At 44.6% G+C, this 23,389-nt stretch overlaps 6 protein-coding genes across 6 annotated transcripts in view; 3 read left to right on the top strand and 3 right to left on the bottom strand.

Annotated features, from left to right (window-relative positions):
- Window positions 1-310: 310 nt before the first annotated feature.
- Window positions 311-3,892, bottom strand: JR316_0010714 (Cytochrome P450 monooxygenase 176; the record flags this gene model as incomplete). Its single annotated transcript, XM_047896379.1, has 17 exons — window positions 311-473; window positions 788-870; window positions 1,121-1,325; window positions 1,712-1,783; window positions 1,869-2,015; window positions 2,066-2,173; window positions 2,233-2,337; window positions 2,409-2,575; window positions 2,635-2,648; window positions 2,726-2,849; window positions 2,917-3,028; window positions 3,085-3,160; window positions 3,221-3,297; window positions 3,353-3,505; window positions 3,561-3,596; window positions 3,663-3,795; window positions 3,841-3,892. 17 exons carry the CDS (start codon window positions 3,890-3,892, stop codon window positions 311-313), a joined length of 1,827 nt encoding a protein of 608 aa, XP_047744424.1.
- A 3,595-nt stretch (window positions 3,893-7,487) lies between these two features.
- Window positions 7,488-10,162, bottom strand: JR316_0010713 (AP-1 complex subunit beta-1; the record flags this gene model as incomplete). Its single annotated transcript, XM_047896378.1, has 10 exons — window positions 7,488-7,797; window positions 7,857-7,931; window positions 7,985-8,160; window positions 8,228-8,404; window positions 8,454-8,645; window positions 8,700-8,865; window positions 8,919-9,211; window positions 9,261-9,542; window positions 9,598-9,986; window positions 10,039-10,162. 10 exons carry the CDS (start codon window positions 10,160-10,162, stop codon window positions 7,488-7,490), a joined length of 2,184 nt encoding a protein of 727 aa, XP_047744423.1.
- Window positions 10,163-12,008: 1,846 nt separating this feature from the next.
- Window positions 12,009-12,852, bottom strand: JR316_0010712 (Catechol O-methyltransferase; the record flags this gene model as incomplete). Its single annotated transcript, XM_047896377.1, has 4 exons — window positions 12,009-12,188; window positions 12,246-12,437; window positions 12,491-12,572; window positions 12,626-12,852. The coding sequence occupies 4 exons, from the start codon at window positions 12,850-12,852 to the stop codon at window positions 12,009-12,011; spliced, it is 681 nt and encodes a 226-aa protein (XP_047744422.1).
- A 2,918-nt stretch (window positions 12,853-15,770) lies between these two features.
- JR316_0010711 (Exosome complex exonuclease dis3) lies at window positions 15,771-19,722 on the top strand (the record flags this gene model as incomplete). The annotated part of the gene is made up of 17 exons (XM_047896376.1): window positions 15,771-15,867; window positions 15,926-16,083; window positions 16,161-16,321; window positions 16,371-16,426; window positions 16,480-16,638; window positions 16,691-16,812; window positions 16,863-17,103; window positions 17,157-17,322; window positions 17,382-17,803; window positions 17,863-17,931; window positions 17,995-18,173; window positions 18,234-18,340; window positions 18,397-18,666; window positions 18,732-18,855; window positions 18,967-19,135; window positions 19,199-19,469; window positions 19,524-19,722. 17 exons carry the CDS (start codon window positions 15,771-15,773, stop codon window positions 19,720-19,722), a joined length of 2,970 nt encoding a protein of 989 aa, XP_047744421.1.
- Window positions 19,723-20,066: 344 nt separating this feature from the next.
- JR316_0010710 (putative peptide methionine sulfoxide reductase) lies at window positions 20,067-21,059 on the top strand (the record flags this gene model as incomplete). The annotated part of the gene is made up of 6 exons (XM_047896375.1): window positions 20,067-20,142; window positions 20,177-20,247; window positions 20,282-20,456; window positions 20,522-20,584; window positions 20,683-20,778; window positions 20,935-21,059. The coding sequence occupies 6 exons, from the start codon at window positions 20,067-20,069 to the stop codon at window positions 21,057-21,059; spliced, it is 606 nt and encodes a 201-aa protein (XP_047744420.1).
- Window positions 21,060-23,173: 2,114 nt separating this feature from the next.
- Window positions 23,174-23,389, top strand: part of JR316_0010709 (GMC oxidoreductase family protein Mala s 12) — a gene marked incomplete at both ends in the record, with an annotated part of 2,839 nt that continues 2,623 nt past the window's right edge. Inside the window, 2 exons of the mRNA XM_047896374.1 lie at window positions 23,174-23,239; window positions 23,302-23,358. Coding sequence (XP_047744419.1) covers window positions 23,174-23,239; window positions 23,302-23,358 — 123 coding nt within the window. The remainder of the gene's footprint in view (window positions 23,240-23,301; window positions 23,359-23,389) is intronic.

The following is a 23,389-nucleotide window of genomic DNA, read 5'->3' as shown; positions in this document are numbered from 1 at the left end:
CGGGTCACTCCTGATCTTCTCTATCACAACAATATCTTCCTTCTTGACTTCGGTGGGTAGTGTTCGATCAAATAGCACAAAGTACACCTTCAGGCTCGAAAAGTCTCACAATTGGACCTATGCAGATAACCGATAGTCGTCAGCATTCCGACTCCAGTTTACAACAACAGACGGTAACAAAAAAATGAAATAGCGTTGAAGATTGAAGACTCGCCGACAATTCTTTGCTGACTTGAGATAGGTCCTTCCCAAACTTCTCCTTCTCATCGCAAAAAAAGGATAGGGGGTAAATTGAAATGCTGACCTTCATTCATTGAGCAGCGCCTGGCTGCAAGCTTAAATTCGAATTGTCCGAGTTGGTCGAAGCCGTTCCCATAAGCGACAACGGTGCAGACCTAGCGGACCCGGATTCGTCCGCCTCCTGTCCATGCTCCCGCTCCCGTTGCTTCTTTTCCTCATTCGCTATGCGCTGTCTGTCGGGATACATAAAAGGAATTAGGGGGAAATGTCAGAAATATGAATTACATCGACGATTAAATCATAAGAAAGAGGGTGCGTGTGTGTAAGCGTGTGTACAGCCCACTCCGGTAGTAGAGGGCCACGGCCAACCACGGTCCTGGGAGGAGGAAGATTCAACCTTCCATGGACTGGCCATCTAGACGCCGGATATTGAAGCAGGTTTCTGTACAGCAGAGCACAGAATCCATGCAAAATAACCTCTGCGGAAATGCACAGGTCGTGTAGCCTGTTTTACACGGAATGGCGTAGAGTTCAAAGTTTCTCTCACCTGTTTCTAGCAGAAAGGACGCGAAGCGTCCGTTCGCGTTCGGCATCCGTCATGTTCGCCCAATTGGCTATTCTCGAGAGTGTCTGGATACCCAAAACAAGGAAATCGTTCGGCGGAAGTCAGCACACCCCAGACGGTGATATAATGATCGAATCATGGTCAACATCGAAAATTCGAAGCCGCAAACATCGCCGTTTGAGCCGATGTGATGTTTTTTTTCGAGAGTTTAAGACATTTCAGGATGAAAAAGTACATGGGTAGAAAATAAGGCAAAGAGAAGGTTAGCTATCAATCATAAGCAATCCAAGTGATCCTGGAAAAAATGATACAAACCCCGTCGCTGTTGACTACAATGGGACCCAGATCGTCTAATTTTATTGTTTGTTGGGTTGCATTTTCAGGTCGGGGATCTGGAGAGCCCTGCTTTAAGTTGTTGTCGCCAGCATCAATGAAATTGCCCGGTGTGGCCGAAGGAGGCTGGGCAATGGACATCAGAGGAGATGATGAAGTCTGGGAAATGGAGGGAAGTTGATTCTGGCTTGTGTCCATGATCTACAGAATTACTGTAGTAGAGTATTCACAAAACGACAGCTACTGAGTAGAGGAAAGTGAGAGTCACGATAGTTCCACGAATTGATATTACAATAAATACAGAGCAATTTCCTGTGGTAGTCTCTAGAACATTCCAGAAAAAGAAATTAACCGAAAGTAAAAGAAAGTGAAGTCCATGAAACGAGCGTCGCTGTTGAAAAGGAACGAAAAGGGCGTGCAAGGTTAGCTGGGGAAAGGTGAATTCATCAATCACTAGGAACCCATGAGCATGAACTGTAATTATCACTTCAGCAAAGGGGTTGGAGGTTGATGAATGGTGCTATCTCTGCCCATTGGTATAGGCAGAGCTCCAACTATGAGTCGAGCCCTAACCTTGCCTCATTGATGATGCTGGACAAGTTCGATGATCGAGGTTTTATGGAACACCTGAAGGGCTTAGGATGGCTGCAAGCAAAGAGGTCACATTGTACGAGCAAAAAACAAGATAATCAGAAGATGTGCGCAAATACGAAAATTCAATGAGACTAACCGTACGAATCCATGTGTAAATTCATATTTGGCTTTACCAACTTCGTTTCCATGTTCGTCCACTGCCCTAGATATGTTGAATGATGAAACCATAGCCGCGGCCATGGTCCAATAATTGGCTTCCGCCAGATGCCTGCCAGGGCATATCCTAGTTATCAAAATGTTAGCTTACCCAACTGAATACATATGACGACTTGCCGTCTTCCGAAACCGAATATGACCCCTAAAGGATCAGGTAGAGTCTCATCATCGAGGTAACGCTGTGGCTTGAATGCATCAGGTTCGTCACAGTCTCGTAAAATAGCACTTGTTGTAAACCAAGTTATCAGCCGGGACGCGTGAGCATTAGGTCCGGGGAGGCTTACTATATGTTTGCCATGACGATTGTACCCTCTTGGATGAAGAACTCTCGGTAGAAGTCATCCTCCATGAGCCGATGGGGCATGCCTAAAGGGACCATAGGACTCCAACTTCAGACCCAAAGGTTTTATTGAATCAGCTCCAAAGTCCCCGCATATCAAGGGAGGGGTCACAAGCTTACCGAAGAACCTCCTTCAAGACACAATCGAAATATGGAAGAGAAGGCCTATCGTCGAGAGTAGGAAGGCGCTGCCGGCCAACCACCAAATCTATCTCTTCCTGTGCTTTTTTAAATTCGTGCGGGTTGAGAACCATCGCAAGAACAAACGTATGCATCGATGCAATGGTCTAAGATGAAGTACTTGAGACTCGTCTTATCCTTTCCCCCGAGCATTTCGTACACTTACTGTATCCTCAGCCGCTGTGATAAAGGAAAAATCGTATGGTCAATTACGCAATGAGACGGAAAGAGAAAGAGGAAGCCTAAATGACCCATACCAGCCAGCAATGTCCCAGCCGATCCTTTGATATCCTCCTCATCTTCAGGCGCAATAGACCCGTCAGAATCACGATGGCCGTCGAGCAGCATCGACGTATACGACGGAACAGCGGTTCCTGATTTCTGAGAAAAGATGAATGCGAATCCTCGCGCCACATATGACTTTCACGAGCTAAAGAATCTGACATACCATGTCGGCCTTTACTTGTTCAAAAGGGACGTCCATCATGGCTTCAACCGCTTTACGGCATTCAAGTGCTTTGATTTTGAATGTAGAAAATGGAGCCCAAGTAGGTATATGCCTGGTGCAATCTCTGGTATTGGTAGCCAGATTTTTAGAGACATTTATGAGAGTTACCTCATGGACGGAAAAAAATCGACCAAATTTGCCGCAGCCGAACCAGCCTCGACGGTCAGGCTACCAGCACGCTCCGCTGTCCGCAATGAAAGTGGATCAGTAAAAAAATATAGGCGTAGTGTCAAGCATCGTGCACCTAACCGGACAAAAAGGTCATCAACTGAAACGACGTCGTGTCCATACGTGATTTTCAGTATAGTGGCTGCAGCAAATCTATTCAGATTGTAGCATTAGCAAAATTATTTTACCTATGAAGATAGGTATTTACCGCCTAAAATGATCGACAAAATGGTCGGGATTGTGCAACATTGACTCCAGAAGAATCACTGTTTCCTTCATCTGGAGAGGCCGAAAAGCGGCAATGGCTCGGTGATTGAAAACTTGATTTATAAATCGGCGATGCTTTCTGAATCGCGGTCCACTAGAGAGTAGAAATTAACGCGCATACAGAGGCTTAAGGGAGAAGCCATGCGCACTATCTCACATGCGTTGACGCACTACTCCACCCCATTCTGAAACGGTAGTCATGTTAGCATGAATAATTAAAGGATAGGTAGCATCGTTGAAATGACCCCTACAATTCAGATAAGAGTACAAATCGTGGCCTGTCTGAATATATCGAACTTCTTCTATCAAGCAGGTCTCTAGCGGCTTGAAGACTGTTTAGAACGAGCATTGGCTGCCCAAATACACTGATATGCACGATATCACCTGTACAAAGTTAGTTACGCGATATTCGCCTATGCCAAGGCTCACCGTATTGCGCTCCCCACTCAGTAAATACTTCTTCCATAAGGTCGGTAGGCATTTGCAAAGCGTTCCCGATTATTGGTAACGGCTTAGGCCCAGGAGGCAGATTGTTGCTAGAAGGTGAAAATATCCGATAGGCAAGAAGAATGACTGATAGAAAAATGACCGTGCCAAACGCGCTTTCCACAGAAAGAAAGCGCGAAAGAAAAGCAAGACCCATGACCAAAGACTACAAGAAATGTGGGGAGGTAGAAATTAACAAGTCTGTCCTTGTGGAAAAGGGGTGCCCTTTTAACAGGACCCGCAGAATTTTTTGACAGGTGGCAATGTGCATTCGCCAAAATAGAAATCGGAAATTATAGTTTGAACAGGCTGTCACAGACAGGGTCGCTGGTGTATTCCTTTCTGAAGGCACTCGTGATAATTCACATCAGGGAGAATGCCCCAACTGAAAGCACGGACCGAGATGCACAACCGCGGTTGCACTGCTTGGACATTGCCGTTCTAGGCGCAGATAGCAAAACCCCGTCGTGTAAGTGTGGCAGAAATGACGTTGAATGGGGGCCACGAAGGCAAATTCTGACGCTTGCCGCAAAAAGAGTCGAAAGGTGAAGGTCCGATGAATGGAATAGGCATGGCTTGCGGTATGTCAAGTCAGCTCAAGAAGCTGCGACTGGACAAAGAAAGGACACGTTCATATATAACCTTGGTTCTTTTTGTCCCTTTCGTCTGCCGTTGATGGCATGATGAAAAGAGATAACTTCACAGGGAAGATGAAAAACCCCGATCTTGTCGCTCTCCTGATACACCAAACTAGAGGCAATCGAGCTTTTAGTACAAGGAACCGGCTCCTGGCGGGAAAGGCTCAATAAGCCTGTATACGTGAAAATTTCCCAACATGTCCTGACAATATCGCATCCAAGGGTTGGATAGCAAGTCCAGAAAGGGTTACTACTACTACTAGTAGTAGTAGGGATCCGAGCTTTATATCTTTTTCGAATTTTCAATCCAACATTGAGCAGTATGTAGACTGGTGACGTGTGATTGATTTATGGACAACAGGATCGTAGTGGGTGCAGTTCAAGCTATAGTTTGGATGTAACGATAGTTCTGAAGAAATATTCATTTTATTTTTCGCATAAATTCACATCACGTGTAAAATAAGACACCGCTGCGCGTCAGTGGCACTGGCGCCAAGCGCATACTAGTTTGAGATGTTTTCGCTGTATAAATTCTCGCTTTATTATTTCTGATGAGTTTTTTACTAGAAAATGACGACTACAGATTCTGTTGACCTTCTACATTTTATCTCTCAGGGCTGTCATGATATATTCTTCTCTTTTGAGATAATGTCACTGAGAGGGCCACCCTCAAATCACACTGAAGCCTAGTTGACATTGTTATCTTTGGTCATAATTATAATTCATTCACAGAACCAGTCTTCAACTTAGGGATTGTCGGATGATGGGGTTGTATCGTCGGTTCTATTCTGGGACTCGCTGAGAACTGTTATTGGGACTTTACGTCAACTTCTTGTGGCATGCTTCTTATCAGCTTCCCAAGCTTATCTACTTATGTCGTGGTCCTACGCCCGATTGCCGGTGTATGCTCAGCCATATGTAGGAATTGATGCTACCGAGGAATACCCATGCGCAAACATTCCTCCCGATCTAACAACGAGCTTGGCTGAAAGTTAGAGCCGACACGGAATCCGTAAAGACAGTGCAAAATCTTACTTGGGACTCAAAGCCTGTTTAATGTATTCTAGGACATTGTTAAGAGCTCGGCCCTTTATTTCTTGAACTTAAGTATCGCTCCTCATGGGGCATTATTGATCTTAAAATAGAACTTCATACGGTCCATATTTTGAGGCTGTTGCAACATGATGTGGCGTCGTTCTAAACTAGCCGACTTGTAGGAAAGAAATAATTATATCAACGACCGCAATCTGTATAACGTAGATAATCCCTACAATAATAATAATGTTACAGCCAAACACGGACGCTCATACTCAGCATGAAGTTATTTGGCCATCGCCGATTTGCTGCGCAGTAATGACGAAATCTTTGCTAGGAGGCGCTAAGATGATAAGTCTATCAACAATATCAGCAGGCGCCGCACATGGATCTGTTGATACACAGCAAGTAAAATCAGACGACGGTATATACTGGTAAGACAAGCAAGTCAAGCTTAGCTGATTGTTCCAGAAGTTTAAGTTTAAATCGGAGAATGGCGATCATTTACAGTCGACCGTCGAAATGAAATCGACTCCAAGCCTAGAGCAGACAGCTATAAAGATTAGTAAAGCTCTCGAGGTGCAATCAAATGCGACTGATTTCAACCCCATTCATGAGAGGAGTGAACAGAAAGTTTATTTTTGAGAGTTTTCATCACGGTCAATTTTATTACAATTCGGCTACTGAATTGTACTAGTATGTAGGGTAGGTCTACATTTTTTCCCATATGGCAATCCGTTCAATGCTACATGGAGTGACGACTGCCCATTACCCAATGTCATACGGACGGTGAATCTACCGAACTCTACATTACCTTATTAAAGAACCTTTACACTATTCAATCTATCCAGGATTTGCATAAGCAATGGTCACTAAATTCCGAACCGTGATTCCATTCCAAAATAGCAGTAATTTTTCAGTCAGCCGTGTCATTGCGGAACATTTCCTCTGGAGCTCCTGTTGGAAGTATCCAACTTCTTTTCTGAGTATGCTATCTCCATCTGAGAACCATACCATTGAAATGGAACTGTATGTAAGGTGCGGGTTCATCACTCGATGTATTATTGTCTCCAAGGACCGCCGATATGTCAGGCGACAACATGTCATGAGACTTGAGGCCTTGAGGATTGGATGTGAAACTGTGATATGTATATTGTAAAGATATCGGGCATCGAGGTCGGTGATTATACATAGGATGGGGTCAGAGCCGATGAGAAGCTGATGTTGGGTCAGGTATAAGCTAGAGTTACCTCGTAAACTTGCGCCCATTCTTTGCGCTGCGCGTCGGTAGTTGAAGCCATTTAAGAATATTTGGACAAGATTTACGTAGTTTTCCTGCTCTTATACAGTCATCCATGGACCGAGATTACCAATTTTCAACAGAATATATGTTCAGCGAACACAACCAGCAATCCCTGCCATCCATTTAAAGTTGAAATTGCAAAGTGACTGGCTAGTAAATCCAGAAGTGCGGGAAAAACGGTGAATGGCGGAGAGCATGCCTGAAACTTGGGTCCATCTAAATCCGTCCAGGTTTATGGTTTAGTAAAAAGTCTGCCAGATACATTTCGAAATATCCACGATCCTTGATGATTAAGTATATCATGAGCTCTGTGCCATTGGACAAGATAATTACGTAACTGCGTTTTGGCGCCCGACGAATGAGCTATGTACGCAGTTGTGATCAATTTCACCATTCGATTACTCAACAATGCTCATAGGGGCCTTTCACTGCTGATCTCCATACAAGAAAAGAGTGCTGAGATCAGGTTCTAAATTCATTAGAAATTGAACCCGAATAAAGAGAAAAATAGCAAAATGATGTAATAGAAGGGCACAAACAGTAAGTATGCAAGAGAAGGCGAAGTATTGGAACCAAACCCCTGAAACACCAGGAGATGTGAAAGCACAAATGGGTCAGAACAACCCTAGAAGGTCGTCCTGTTGCTGGGGTGGTGATTGTACATTAGGCTTGGAGGCCGGGTATCCAGAAGCAGGAGTAACAGGAGCGGGTGTTATTGGCATACCGAATCCACCACCGCCAAAGGTAGAGGGTGCCAAAGATAGTCCTCCAGACCCTCCTCCACCAAATATTGAAACCAAGTCATCCAGGGGATTGCTTGATGTACCGGCGAGCAGATTGGCAGCGGCAGGTGTGTTGGAAAGTACTTCGGTAGCTGCCAACCCTGACGGCTGGCCTTCGAGCCCAGGTCCATCGTCGAAGTCACTGATAACAAACAAATAAATGTTCAAAACAAGAAGACTAAGCATAAAATACAATCTTACAGCAGGTTCTCCGCCTGTTGACCAGCAACAACGGTTTGTAACGCCTTTTGCGTGGAGAATTGATCCTCGGAGAGTCTACTTTACACTGATCAGCATTTTTATTTGCTAAAATGTCACTCTCCACTTACTCTCCACCTTTGCGCACGGAGTCCGCCCCGACTCTTCCTTTTCCAATGAAGGTTTCAGCAGGTTTATGATAGACACTAGCCAGACTGCCAACTTCTCCAAGAAGCTCTTCCAGGAGTGCTGGCGCCACAGTTGTCCGAGGGATCGAGATGGGTGGACGATGAGCAAGGACAACAGCCTTACCAAAAGAACGAAAAAAAGTCAGCTATACAATTTCTAATGTTTGAAGAAAGCGACGAATGTACCTTCGCAGCGGCAGGGTCCATGGAGAGCAGACGCCAATAAATATATGCACGATCGCGGACATCAGGGGAGTCACAATCTTTCGTTGCTGTATTTAGGACCTTCTGAACAATGCCCTGTGACGAGTCCGGTTTCTTCAAGAATAACTTAACTACTGCTGTTAGCGTTTGTAGTTGCACCTAATTTGTTCAGTTAGACACCAATGTCAAAGTTGCGCGATTCACGTACTGGATATGCTTCCTCAGTGAAACTATCAACAAATATTCCGAGCAATTCATCAGCGTTGTCAATTGTATTCGCGTATTCTCCGATAATCCAGATGAGAGATGCTTTAGCCTCTGGTTCATCGAGCTCATCAAGATTTGAGCAAAGAACTGGGATGATCCCCTCGTATGTTGATGGATACTTTCGGAAAATATCCTGATAAAAGATGTCATGAAATTTTCTTTCCAGAAAGGCGACTAGTCAAAATACCTTCATGACCACAACAGCTTCTTGCACAACGTAACTGACACGTGTTGATATCAAGTCCAGCAGGACATTTACACATCGCTCTGCCGCAGATTCGATTTTGATAGCTGTTTGACCAATGGCTTTGATGCTTTTCCGTACGAAGTCAACATCCACTTCCGAAGAATACCTATACCATCACTATCAGATTTTACACAGTATCGAAGAAACAACGACGCATACTCCTTCAGTTCACTTAGTAGTGCATCGACGTTATTTTCTGAGGCTAATCGAACCATGATATCCAACTTTTCAACTTTCACGTATAGGGGGTCGTTGTATTTGCAGAAAAAGACACGCATTTCATTTGATAAGACATCAGGCCGCTTCTGGAGAAGCAGATTAATGTTTCTCAATGCGACCCACTGGACTTCTGGGGGAGATGATAGCAATGTGACTAATGGTGGTGCCATTTTGCGGACAAGTTGTTTCGTGAGTTCTTCTCGGCGTACACCACGCATGTGAATCATGATAACCTATAAGTTCTGAGTTCACTGAATTGAATGTATTGCATGAAGTACATACCTTGACGGCGGCAAGGACAACACTCCCGTTTACATGTTGGAACTGTGGCACGACTCGTTCACAGATATGTTCACTCTCCTTCTCATCCTGCGCAACATATCGAGCCAAAGCATTTAGGATAGCTACACGGCCCCATTCAGAACACTCGTTCAGGGCGATCAAGAGCTTGTTGAGAATGGAGGTCGTAATGACAAAGACTCCAGGATCAGAAGACGATGTCCCGGGCTGTGAAGTGGCGGCAATGTGGATATCTGTCAACGCCGCGACGGTATTTGCGACGACCTTTGCGGATGCTTAGACAAGAAAGGATTTACTGCTGGAAGTCAAGTAGACTCACCATAGGATTACTGTCTGCAATCATCTCATGCAACTGTTCTAAGAAGCCATTATCGATCACCAACTCCGGTTTAAGATCGTAAAGTTTTGCCACGCAGAGAGCCGCAGTTTTGCGAACGTAGGGGTTCTCGTCCCGTAGACATTTTTGTAGAGGGTCGCATAGGTAGTCGATTATCTTTTCCGCGCGTAAACAACCCATCGTCCGGATCGCTAACGCCCTCACAAGGGGATTGGGGTCGTCCGTATCCTTGACGAAGGTATTGACTGCCAAAATGACGAGCTCTGGTTGAGTCTTCGCGTAGTTCATCAAGTACAGATAGACAAGCTTCTTCTGCTCGAGATCGTCTGTTTGCATGTTCTTAAGAACATCAGGAAAGAGTCCGCTGACATCTTAGAAAAGGATTATTGCCGATATTACACAATGCAGATCTTAGTGTCGCACCTTTTCCTACAGTCATAGAGGCGATGGTGCGTTTGATGGCATCCTTGCGCTTTTCGCGATACTCGCTGTTCAAGTCGACACTGAGCTCATAGTTTTCACCCTTGCGAGGCGCACGTATGCTCATGGATGTTGAGGTAGGTGGATATGATGGGTGCTAGTGGTGAGGTCTATACAGTCACGACTCACGATCAATCCTGTTTTGATTGTCCGTGCTTGTTACTGCCCCGCCACCAACTTGCCACCGACACCCAACATTCGTAATTGCCTCTTCGCTATTTCGTACACCCAGGGGATAATTATACAGTATTTAGAGCCACTGGAACACATGAACATGGCATACTATGGCCAGCTTGGATAAACAAGTATGCCTTCTGGGAATTATTTTCTGCATGGATGCAAAGTCCCGGTGGCTATGAACCACACTCTCAATGCGGAGATCATCGACTACATACCCTGCACAACCCTAAATAAATGGACGAGGACTCTTTTTCTGAACCCCTCATCACCCTCTATAATGAACAATCGCGTATCGAATGATTGAGGTGTCTTCCTTTGTGTTCTTTCCTATGACACGCAGAAATAGCGTTGAACTTCTACAAGCTGTGGCAGAGACTACACTTCGGCCATTGTTGACTGTGATATGCATGGAGGGCATATGTCGGGACGCGGCGATGAGTAACTGTGAGTGATTTCGGTTTGATATTGCTCCTGCCAACAGAAAGGAAATCCTACAAGCGGCCAGGGGCATGCAATAATGACAACTGTAAGCGGCAATTTTATGCATGCTGTGCCTCCCGCTCAAGGATTTACATCTCCTAGCCATTATAGCACATGCGACTAAGGTAGCTCACATATGCCGACCTATCCGTAGGTTGATACACTGTCCTAACTCGTAAACTTCAAACTGTTGAATTTGACGTAAGCCCGCAATTTAGCAAGAGAAAAACGAACTGGACTAGGGACCGAGAAACCACCAACTAGTAGCTGAGTGCCATACACAACAGATCTTTCTGACGATGAGGTTATAATGGCTGTCCGCAACGTTTGCAGAAGTTATGTTTATCTTTTCTTTTGGAAAAGCGTCAATAAGAGGCTTTCTATCAACGAGATCGGTATAGGAGCTTACAACAAACAAAGTAGCCCAATTGGAAAGAGGAACTGGGCGTACAAAAGTAAGTGCTCTTGCATGAATATGAATTCGCGTGATATGGCTCACGATTGCTGATAAGACCCCACAGAGTCCATATTTCGTAGATTGTTCATGTTCTCCCCTGGCACATCGCCCATAAACTTATGGTCGGTAAATGAGTGAAGTACAGAAGATGCAAGACCTGTAAACATACGCTCAGATTGATATCTGTTACTGACATCGGCAGCTCTTGCGTACACCGTGCCTCGAGGCGCAAATTGGTTCATTTCTAGGGCTCGGAAACGTTCAAATATTTTCCGGTTACGTGTATAGTTTGTTGCCAGCTCATATGGCTCGTATGCATATCCGCTAGCATATAGGTCTTGATCCAGAAAAGTGACCATTTCTTTCATTTCCATTCCATTTGGATGTCGAATGTAGGATGGTGGCGCCGCGCTGTCATAAAACGTCTGCATTTACCAAGAGGTATAGTAAGGGTTGCGTGCCGAGGCATATATTGACTCTTCAGAAGGCGAGATTGACGCGACGGATGTTTGGAGTAAGTTTGTCGAGGCCAAGCATGCTGATATTTATTTGTGCAAGAGGTGCGAAACTGAGTCGTAGATATGATTCAGCTGATTCATCGAACGCTCCATCCAGGCTCTCGTCAATAGGGTGTTTATTTTTAGATAGGCAATATTTCACTGTGCCAAGGGTCTTTTTTCTCAGATGCCTCCTCAATCACCTTTCGCTCTTTTGGAACCATCTGTCGTGTAACGAGCGCTTCAACCTTTGCTTATTTTTACATAAGTACAAAAATCTAATGGCCTGGATTCTTCATCTACTTCCGAATCGCGTATATAAAACCATCGAATCCTCTCGCTCCAACAGTTGGGATAGTAACGGCTTCTACCTCCTTGTCATCTTTCATCACTGCAAGAAGTTCACGAACACCTAACGCCCAGTCGTCATTGAACTCAAGATCTGCAACTTTTCCGTCATACACTGCGTTGTCGACGATCTGAGAAAGATGATGGTGAGTTTAATTGTACGGGATGAATGAAGTCTAAATACTGACTATGATACCCCCAGATCGAAGGAGGCGTTTGGCTTCAGTATAGTATATGACGTTGGACAACTTATCGGCGTCAATGAAAACCAGATCGAACAATTTCTCGGGATCCAATGCGACCAATGAGTCTGCTGCGCGTCCAACTAACAGGGTGATTTTCTTGGCTACGCCTGCTCTTTCAAAATTCTCTGAGGCGACCTAACGAAGATATGTATCAAAAGAACTTTTCAAATAGGAAGAAAAGGCTTTACTTTGGCATGGAGAGGATCTAACTCGAGTGTGGTAACATTACCATCATCCGGAACGGCACGGGCGAATTGGATTGCAGAGAATCTACGAAATAGATTAAATTCACGAAACTCTTTGGATGATGAGGAGAGCCATACCCTGCGAGAGTTCCTATTTCAAGAATACGCTTTGCACCAATACTCCGGGCGAGAAGATTCAGGAATTTGCCCTGGGACTCGGAAACAGCTACGTCTGGAAGTCCGAGACTGGCGCTGTGGTTAGCAACAGCGTCGAGAATGTAGTCTTTGGAGAGGAGGAAAGAATCATGGAACTTCTCAGAACGAGCCCAGTCCTCGATTGTAGTTGTGGATTTGTAGAAAGGCATGTTTGCTGGTTGGCCTCTTTATTATGATCGTTTGAAAAAAAAAACTGACGCAGTGAAACCGTTAGAACTGAGTTCAGGATATCCGAGATACCTTCAAATGTGATGTACTTATATCATCATTCAGCATAAGGTTTGAACGTTGAACGTTGAATGTCGAACTTCGGGCACTCGCCAACTTATTGATAATAATTGAACATGCACCACGCAATTTGATGTTCCATTGAGTTCACCAGTTCTTGAATGGGCGCAGTCCGGCTATGGATATCCACCGCAGTTATCAGATTAGATGCTGTTGTACTGATGACTCTGAATTGATTACTAGTCGTAGTAGTAGTACTGCTGTAGACTCCACAACTTGTCTAAAATTTGGCTATCCTTCGGATAGTTCGGAACTGAGTATTCAAACCAGAATATCATTGAAACCGGTTATTACGTTATGTTAAGGTTGAGGTTTTGCAACGGTGCCAGAGCAAAAGGTGCACACTGACTCGATATTGACACTGAACAGTATCACTTATCACACATTTTGTTACTCGAGAGACGGACATGAATTCTAGAATTCAGGACTCATTCATCGACACATTTAGCCACAAAGTGTGTCCAAATTATTATAATGTTCAAGTTGAAACTTTATTTCTACATCGTGGATCACGAATGCTCCTTGACCAGGTATTCAAAAGAATTAGTCGATTTGTATGCGCCATTATCTGCCTCCTAGTCGGAATGAAATATTAATGATTCTTCTGGATTGCTGAAAGAGTAGATAAATTATTACCTATCATGCCAAAGCTGCCTACTAAGATTGAACTTAGTTTGCTCTAAGTTTATGGATTGCGTTCTGGTCTCGATATTACCGCCGATCTAGAGGCGGGCTTGACTTTGAGAATTGAGTACCGCTCCACCTCACCATCTCGTGGGCGAAGCGAAGTGGTGCTGACAGAGCGGACGCGGACGTCAGGAGGTGGCAGGTGCAGAGTACTGGTAGGAGAGGCTATATATGCGCTCATTGATGCCGAGGGTCTGTTGCTGCGATTTGGGAATTCCACAGGACCAAAGTTCTTGAATAAAAGGTCGGACATCGCATGGTCAACTTTATCACCCGTAATTTTAAGGTTCCGAAAGACTCGACATGCCATAGAAGAGTACAAAGCTAGGTTGGGAACCATAAACATAGTTCGGTACGTTTGAGGAACCGTCGGCGTCAATACAAGGCCTGCGACAAGTATATCAGCGCATACACACATCCTAGGTTTCTAATCAAAGTCTGAAAGATCATAATGGCACATAACACCCACAAATAATACTGTTGCCCACTTCGCAATGCCGCTCGTATCATTCGACTAGAATATTGTTGAGAAAATATCGCTCTCCATTGCACCTGCTCTCCGGAGAGGCCTTGCATTGTCACAACGCGGAATGCGATTGCCAAAAATACACAAAGATCGAAGGCCAGGCGAGAAAACGTGGGGACTGCGGAGAATGCTTCAACTGTGCTTACGCAGTAGCCGGTATTTGCCAATCTCTCTAGGTGAAAGCCAATGGGTACTAGGCAAGATAGGCCAACATCCGCCAGGAAGAAAAGGATAAAAATCCAACGTATCAGCTTCTTGTCTGCGTACACGGATTTTACTCTCTGAAAGAAGAGAAAGGATGTTGATCCTGAACCCAGAACCCAGAAAATGGTATTACCATATTCAATGGCTTTGCAGTGCCAAACATCGTGAGCTGAATAAATGCGGTTTTCAGAGGACGTACGGGGTTTGCGTATTGGGAGTGAGACAATAATACCAACTCTTTATCACGACCGACAGAAGCACATAGGTTAAAGTAGAAGCCCTGGAAAAAAATTATCCTGGAAGATAATGGAATGGAATATGTAGTCGTACCGTGAAACAATGTATGCGCACATGGCGGGACACAACCCAGACCTTAAAAGTACAATGTCGTCAGGCAGCGTCACTAACATGTCCCAGAGAAGCGCCTGTTTGCTATTCGATATTATCCAACAATGCCACTATCGTCCAACTCTTACGTACCCCCAATGTAGAAAGATATAGGTCTCGAGAGTATTCAAACTGTTGCGCCACTTTTGGCGATAAAAAATTCAAGTAAAGATTCGGATTCAAAACAACATGGTTGGTCGAATGGGAGGTAGTCATTGTTACCGTTAAATCGTGATATTCGCCAAGGGTCTTTGACCTATATGTAAGGAAATCCAGTCTTCTAGACAAACTAAGCTTTAATAGCTAGTAGCGAACACAAGTTGGTTTTTGCGACTCAAGTGGAAGGCAGCAACCCATTCCACTAAAACGGCATTCTGGTTGACAGTTGTTGACGTTGAAGAGAGCTTAGCAGAGTTTTGCACCAACCAATAGACGCTAATGTGCGGGCAGCCTATATTGGAGGAATGGGTACTGACTGGCTTGTATTGTTCTCCAGGGTTGACGAATACTGGCGCAGGTCCGAGTGTGCGAGTTGATTGTGATTAGCGTAGCAAAAGCTAATGGGTTCGTTCGTGTGTCGAAAAAAGTTAAAGGTATAGGCAACTGTATAGTGTAAATAGTAACGCGGAGGCCGGTTGACAGAGTTTTGGAACGTCCGAGTCCCCTTCCCCTGGGTAGTACCGGAGCAATATTCATGTATAAGATAAGGTTTTAGAAAGACTATAGTAGGCTTCGGCGCGTATGTGTAGCAAATTTCTGACTGGGGAAATTGCGTGCTTCAGCGATGTAGATGTTGGTCAAATGCCAAGGGGTATGTTGATATTGTGATTGAACACCGTCATCCTCGATTTTTAACAAATAACTTCCGCATTCGGAACGCCCTATCAGGTTGTGGCAAATCTCAAAACTCGACTTCCATTGTCTCTCTCGTTTATCGTGCTGCGCTTCTGTCCTCGTTTGTGACATTGTGCGTCGATGGTCGAAATCAAGGTGTTGAAGAGACCAAGGTCTGAAGCTGTGGTTACACAGCGGAAGTTTTTCAAGAAAACCGCACGCGGAAAAGTCATTAAAGGTGAAGCATTATAATTTAGATCTATCACATATCAGGACTTCGTTGACGAATCCTACAGTCCTCCGCGAACGATATCTACGAGATGACGTAGCATGCGGAATTGAAGGATGTCGCGAATGCGACCAAGGTGTCCTTCCTGCCTCTGGCGATAAAAACCACCCAGCATTTCCCAATGGTCATTTCATTTTGCCGGATACGAATGTGTTCCTATCACAGGTACGCTTCATTATTTACTGCTGCCTCGTGCAAGGTATATGGGGTATATGCCAATGTTTAATGACTAGCTTCTGTAGATGGACCTCGTCGAATCTCCTCTTTTTAATCCACCCATTATCCTGTTACAAACTGTGCTCGAGGAAGTCCGACATCGTTCTCTGCCATTGTATAACCGTCTCAAGGCTCTAACAAAAGCGGATGACAAGAAAATTTGGATCTTTTACAATGAATATCGATCGTATGTCATGCACGCTCGATGGTTGGAGATGATGTTGACACACCTCTAGCGAAACAGCAATCATCAGAGAAGAAGGCGAAACACCGAACGACAGAAATGACCGAGGTTAGACTTTCAAATTTGAATGCCTTTTTTATGTTCCTAAGCAATACAATCAGGTATCCGAAAAGCCACTGCATGGTATAATGAACACATCAAGCTTAGTCGACCGCCTATTCGGGGCCAACCTACTCCTCAAATACCGACTGTAGTATTGATGACAGAAGATTCAGACAATCGACAGAAGGCGGAGAAAGCTGGAATTCCTGCTTCTTCAGGTGACTTGATACTCTTTTCTCGTTGTGTGTGGATCTAATGCGGTGTATATAGTGCGAAAATATGTTCAAAGCATGAAAAATTCAACGCAATTATTGGATCTTCTGTCCGCAGAAGGTTCAAGCGAAATTGAGCCAACGAAAGCTGTGGCAGGTCGCCAATCCTTGTATCCGGAGGTATCCTTCGTTCATATTAACTCGTCGAGTATATACTCATTGGATTTCAGTATCTTCCGACATCCACATTATTGGCAGGGGTCAAAGCAGGAGAGCTGCATCAAGGGCATTTCAATGCAAATCAATATAATTATTTGGAAGGCAGCGTGCATGTTCCTGCATTCACCAAACCAGTATTGCTTGTTGGTCGAGAAAATATGAACAGAGCAGTCGACGGAGATATCGTAGTTGTGGAGGTTTTCGAGGAGAAAGAATGGAAGGCTCCGGGGGATGAGGTAGTGGATCAAGACTGTACGTATGTTTCTGATCTACTAGCAAATTGTATACTGATTCAAGGGCTACAGCAACTCTAAAAAATGATGATGCAGAAGATTCGGCTGACGAAGGGGATGTTGAAGACCATGAAGTTCTCGTAAAGGAATCCAAATTTGTCGAGACCACAGAAATCAGAGGCCACGATAAGCAACCGACAGGACGGATCGTGGGCATTATCAAGCGAAACTGGCGAGCGTATGTCGAACTCTTTTCATATTCATAAATTCATTAACTCTAATTGCATATATGCGCAGTTATGTGTGCCACATCGACAGTACCTCTCTAACATCTTCCAATGCAACCTCTTTGTCTCAACAAACCGTCTTCGCCACCCCTGTCTCTCGTCTTCTTCCGCGCATCCGCCTACGTACCCGTCAAGCACCCTCGTTGATTGGGCAAAAAATTCTAGTTACAATCGACCGTTGGGACGTCACTTCACGATATCCTGAGGGTCACTTTGTACGTTCGTTGGGAAAAGTTGAAAGCAAGGAAGCCGAACAAGAGAGCCTGTTGCTGGAATTCGAAGTGCCGTACCGGCCTTTCGGAAAGGCAATTTTGGATTGCTTACCAGAATTAGGAGACCAATGGGTGGTTCCTCCTAAAAGCGATTCTAGCCCAGAGTGGAGGGACAGAGAAGACTTCAGAGATTTAATTATCTGCAGTATTGATCCTCCGAGTATGTCTTTAAGTATTCTTTCATTGTCTTGATAATTGCTGATACTTTGTTGGTCACAGACTGTCAGGACATTGACGATGCCTTGCACGCCAGACCGTTGCCAAACGGGAATATCGAAGCTGGTGTCCGTGCGTGTTTGAACCATATTACATCCTCACCCAAATACTGACACTGACTATATCAATTACCAGATATCGCGGATGTATCGCATTTCGTGCATGCTGACACTCCCATGGACAGCGAGGCTGCGTCAAGAGGAACAACTGTTTATCTTGTAGATAAGAGGATTGACATGTTGCCATCACTTCTTGGGACAAATTTGTGCTCGTTACGACCTTTTGTTGAACGCCTTGCGTTTTCGGCTATCTGGGTACTGCTTTTTTATTTTCTTAGTGAATGGAGGAAGTTTGACAAATTTTTCGTTGTGCAGGAAATGACGCCTGATGCAGAAATTGTGAACGTCAGGTTTACAAAGTCTGTTATCGCGTCGAAGGCTGCATTCACTTATGAGGAGGCTCAGATTCGTAAAGACGATCCGTGTGTATCCACCCTTTAACAGCGTCAAGGGTGGCCGCTTATTCATTATTTTAAAGCCATCGTCAAGACGAGCTCACTCAAGGCATTCGTCTCCTTAACTCGCTTGCACAAAAGTTGAAAGCGAAACGCATGGCGGCGGGTGCTCTCAATCTGGCTTCGCCTGAGGTCAAAATCCAACTAGACAGCTCAGAGTCATCGGATCCCATCGACGTTGAGCAAAAAGAACTCAGAGAAACAAACAGCCTTGTAGAAGAATTCATGTTGCTTGCCAATATTAGTGTCGCCAAAAAAATAGAAGAAACGTTCCCTCAGACTGCCGTCCTAAGGTATGCATTTTTTTATTTTTCTCTTCTGCGTCTCTTGTCAATATTCATCACGTCGCTGTTTTCAGGCGACATTTGCCACCTCCACGAACTAACTTCGAGAAGCTTCAAGATATTCTGATGAAGAGAAAGGGTATGCCTCTCGATGTCTCGAGTTCAGGTGCACTTGCTGCGTCTCTGGATCAATGTGTTGTACGTTTTCTACTCCCTGGAATCAGCGCATATGCTCCACCTAGTTATTAGTTAACTGACTTTGACTGATCGGCGTTCGTCCACTGTTCTGTCGATCTTGACCCTTTTTAGGACATCAATGAACCAGCCTTCAACACCCTGGTCCGTATCATGGCTACTAGATGTATGTTATCTGCAGAATATTTCTGCTCTGGAAGTGTTGGAAAGGACACTTTTGGACATTACGGTCTCGCAAGCCCAATTTACACGCATTTTACGAGTCCAATCCGACGTTATGCAGGTGCATTGTCTCACTCTATTCTATGTTCGATTGTTACTGATGGCTGCTTTTGAATTGACACAGATGTATTAGCCCATCGTCAACTGTCAGCTGCCATTGGCTACTCGCCGCTACATGCCTCGCTACACTCAAAGCAACACGTTGAACGCGTGTTGGACGTGGTGAATCGCAGACATCGTATGGCACAGATGGCAGGGCGTGCCAGCGTGGAATTTTATGTTGGATTGGCGCTCAAGGCTCGTGGAGAGAGGGAGAAGAAAAATTCAGCCGAGGTGATTGAAGAGGCATTCGTGATCAGAACGTTCAGGAATGGGCTTGGTGTCTTTGTGTCAAAGTGAGTGGAGAAGTTTTATCTTTGTCTGTGGTTCTGATATGTGTGGATGTTTAGGTTGGGTATTGAGGGTTTGGTGATGTTCAAGAAGGATATGCAATTCGATGCCGAGAATTATACGATCACTGTGGGCACGACAACCCTCGCCGTGTTTGACAAGGTAAAGGTTCGCATAGAAGTAGAAAAAGACAGGAATACACAGAGGGGACGGGTCAAGATGAGCTTGGTGCATCCCATTGATTCTGCGGACCTGTAATTTGCGAACTTTTCACGATAGGAGTAATCATTATATTTTTCGAGTTAAACAGTGGGCTAGATTGTCTCTTTGCATTGAAGCTTGCATCAAGTCGTTTTATTAGCGATAATCATGTTGAGACTGTCCATGTCGCTCATAGAAATTGAAAAGCAATTGTCATTTGATAGGCTGCCTTCATGGTATATATTTAACCTTAAGCGGCGCCTCTAAATTTAGATAGCCAATCAGAATCGGGGAGGATAAGTCACGTTTCGATGATTCATCTTCTTAGTGATGACTGATCCATGTGTCTCAATAGCTTCGACTGAATTGCGCGATCCTTGGACTTGGGAAGGTATATCACAATGCTGGGACGACTTAAAGGTCTTTTCACCTCAACTGCCGTCGACCTAAACTCTTTACGTGCCCCCATGTCATCTTGTAAGTGTGCCCTTTCTATATATCTACCCACCAGGGGCCATGGCTTACGTCGTCCTGGTCAAAAGCGTCAACTGTACAACCACAAATAGCCACCTTCGCATCAGGGTGCTTTTGGGGAGTAGAACACATATTTCTTAAGCACTTCCCACCCTCGCAGAACAAGGGTATTCTGTCGACGACTGTCGGGTACACAGGTGGCAACCCACTTGTTACCAACCCAAGTTACAAGCTTGTCTGTGGAGGGGCAACAGACCATGCAGAGGCTGTCAAAATCGAGTTCGACCCAAGTATTGTGACATACGATCAGCTTGTTGGTATGTCTCTGTTCGCAGGCTTCATCATTATGCGCTTTTGATTTCATTGTGTTTCTGTTTGTCAGAGTTTTTCTATCGAACGCATGATCCTACGACAGTCAATCGTCAAGGCGCCGACACTGGGTCTCGTAAGTCATTTCTTCTCATTGGTCATGCTTGACGGAATGAGTTTTGTCCGCAACTATGTCGAATTATATTCAAAACTAATGCTGTTCATTCGGGATAGAATATCGTTCTGCCATCTTCACGCACTCTGATGAACAAGCTGCTGTCGCAAAGCGCGTCACGGAAGAAGTTCAGGCTAAGCATTTCACGCCAAAAGGTATGTCAATTCTGCCCTCCTCAACGGTTTTTTCCTCTTTCCACCTCCCATGGTACATCGATTCCGTTTACCCGGATCCTCCGCCTCCGCCGAATTGTCGATCTTGTACACGTGGCATGTCTGTAACGCATCCATCTCATCATATCTTTTATTTAGGCCAGAAAATTGTGACGGAAATTGTCCCAGCAGGACCATGGTGGAATGCCGAAGACTACCATCAGCTGTATCTTTTCAAGAACCCAAGTGGATACCAATGTCCAACTCACCGCCTCCATTGGTAGTCGCTTTCGTAACTTTTTTGTACAGATACCCATCTACGCACATCCTACCTTCGGATATTTGGGAGACTGGTTTGTTTCTCGAATTTAGCGTCGAAGAAAGCTTTTCGTTGTATTCCCCTTCTTTGCTTTAATTCATAAGAGCAGTTGTACGTATGGATGTAATTATTTTGACGGATTACTTGTTATTATTAATGAATAAACTTTTCACTTTCTGCTTAGCTCAGGCATCTGGCGTTTCCTTCAGGATTGTTATCCCACAAAGCTCTAGTAAATCATGGTGCGCCTGATAAATTTCAAACGCAGACTTGATGATGTTAAGTTGATCATCCATACCATCAGCTGTATCAATTTTCTACAAATTGCTACTGAGATCCTTGAAAGTTGTAAAATCAATGCTTCTAATGTCCACCTCGATTTCGAAGTTCCAAACCTCTTGAGATCATGATTAAAAAAGTCAATGCCAAGTTCTGATAACACTACCGTCTGATTTTTGTCAATCCCTTCGATTCACCACTTCTGTTTGCTCGTAAACCATTTACCCCGTTATACTCGCGTAAACCTTTAGAAAGCTGAAGCGCCCAGCCTACTAACTCGTAGCGCGGCGCGCGCCCATGATCGCTTCCAACGCAAACTACGGCTTTATGGATTGTCCGTGTGGGAGTTCTAGTGTGCCATGAGCCGACGTCGGATTACGCCCATTAAATTGCTATTATATGGAGTTGAAGCTGTAGTATGTACAGTGTCAATGTACACTAATATAGATATTCATCATGATGAGTATCACAATGTCGATCGGGCCGCACTTTCACTTATGTATACGCCACTAGCCTTATTCACTTTCTGTCAGTGTTGCGCCGAGCTGTGTGGGGCATTAGTATTCAGTGAATCTTACGGTCTTACCTGATATTTGATTGTTCAGGAATGAATACCGGAGGAGTTCTGGAAGGAAGGTTACAACATTTTTGACGAGATGCATCGGATTTCTTGGTTGATCAAGTTTTAATTGGAAAGAGGGGCGGTGGTACATATCTGAAAAAATCTTATATAGGCCAAACGTCGGGATGGTATTGCTGTTGACAGGTATATACCGTTTTTGCCACAGCACTAGTAATAGCTGAACTGTGCCCGAGTTTATTTAAGCTTTAGGTACTGTAGTACAGAGGTTCTACGCAGTCTTATCAATTTTATCTTAGGAAACTCACAAGGGATAGTGCATAGTGGTTGGGGCCGAAAACCGTTAGGGTCCTAGCCAGGGGCTTAGGCTGAACTTGACCAGTGAAAACGACAGTCGCTCGCCAGTACGATAGTCAGGGTAATAAATTAATAGGCCTCGAAATTTGTTCTACTTCATTATGATTGATCTGGAGCACCCTGAGCAAAAATAGAAGTGCAAATTAAAGGAGCGCCGACGCGACTGATTGTACCTGTCACGTGATCCTTGAATAGCTAAAAAAGCCAAAAATCGTCACCTCAACCATCTATCGCCATGTCAGTCGTCTGGATCAAGTTCATGCCGAGTATCATTGAAATAAAACTAGCACACTTCGAAAGATCGTGGTGCCAATGCAAATCATCTGGTATATCTTGTTTCTCACAGTTTTTTCAGTACTCTTCGAATTCTGCGTACCCCGGGCACAAATATCTAGGTACTCATGACCACATTTGCTTCTTATCTTAGATTCTTAACTCTCACGCAGTTTTCTCGACGACAATGGCATGGGACAATATCATGCTGAACAGGGGTGTGCCGCAGCATAGACGGAATCCCCTTCGCTATAATTTGTTCCTATTTTTGTTTCTTTGGGGGTCAATGGTGAGCAGTTTCAGTTCCATTTTCATTCCTTTGCAGCGTCTGCAACGAGCGTAGTACTCAGGCATGCAACTAATTCCTCTGCATAAAAAATGAGATTCGCTACAGTAGGCGAAGCGCTCTTAGAGCGACCAGCTTGTATACTTGTCAATCATCACCGAGCCCGAGGTGAATGCTTACCACAATGTACCGGCAATGTCTAGTCCAACGGAAGTATATATCCTTCTCAACGCTGATTGTGACATTTTAAAGGTCCTCGACAGCTCATTGCTTCCTCAGCCCACTGACTTGTCAATCTGAATCAATGCCCATCGTCAAGCTCGAAGATGTCGCTCGTAAAACATTCAATTACATTGTGATAGGAGGCGGGGTAAGGTCACTTGTGGCCACGGAGGAGCGTTTTCTGACTGCGGCACTTGATGATCTGATTAGACCGCCGGATTAACTGTCGCTGCTCGTCTCTCAGAAGAGCCTTCCAATAGCGTTCTTGTACTAGAGGCTGGTCCGGAAAACCTGAATG

This window comes from Psilocybe cubensis, chromosome 10 (genome assembly GCF_017499595.1).
Source record: "Psilocybe cubensis strain MGC-MH-2018 chromosome 10, whole genome shotgun sequence".
Taxonomy (NCBI): Eukaryota; Fungi; Basidiomycota; class Agaricomycetes; order Agaricales; family Agrocybaceae; genus Psilocybe; species Psilocybe cubensis.
This window is presented reverse-complemented; position numbering and strand designations above follow the sequence as displayed.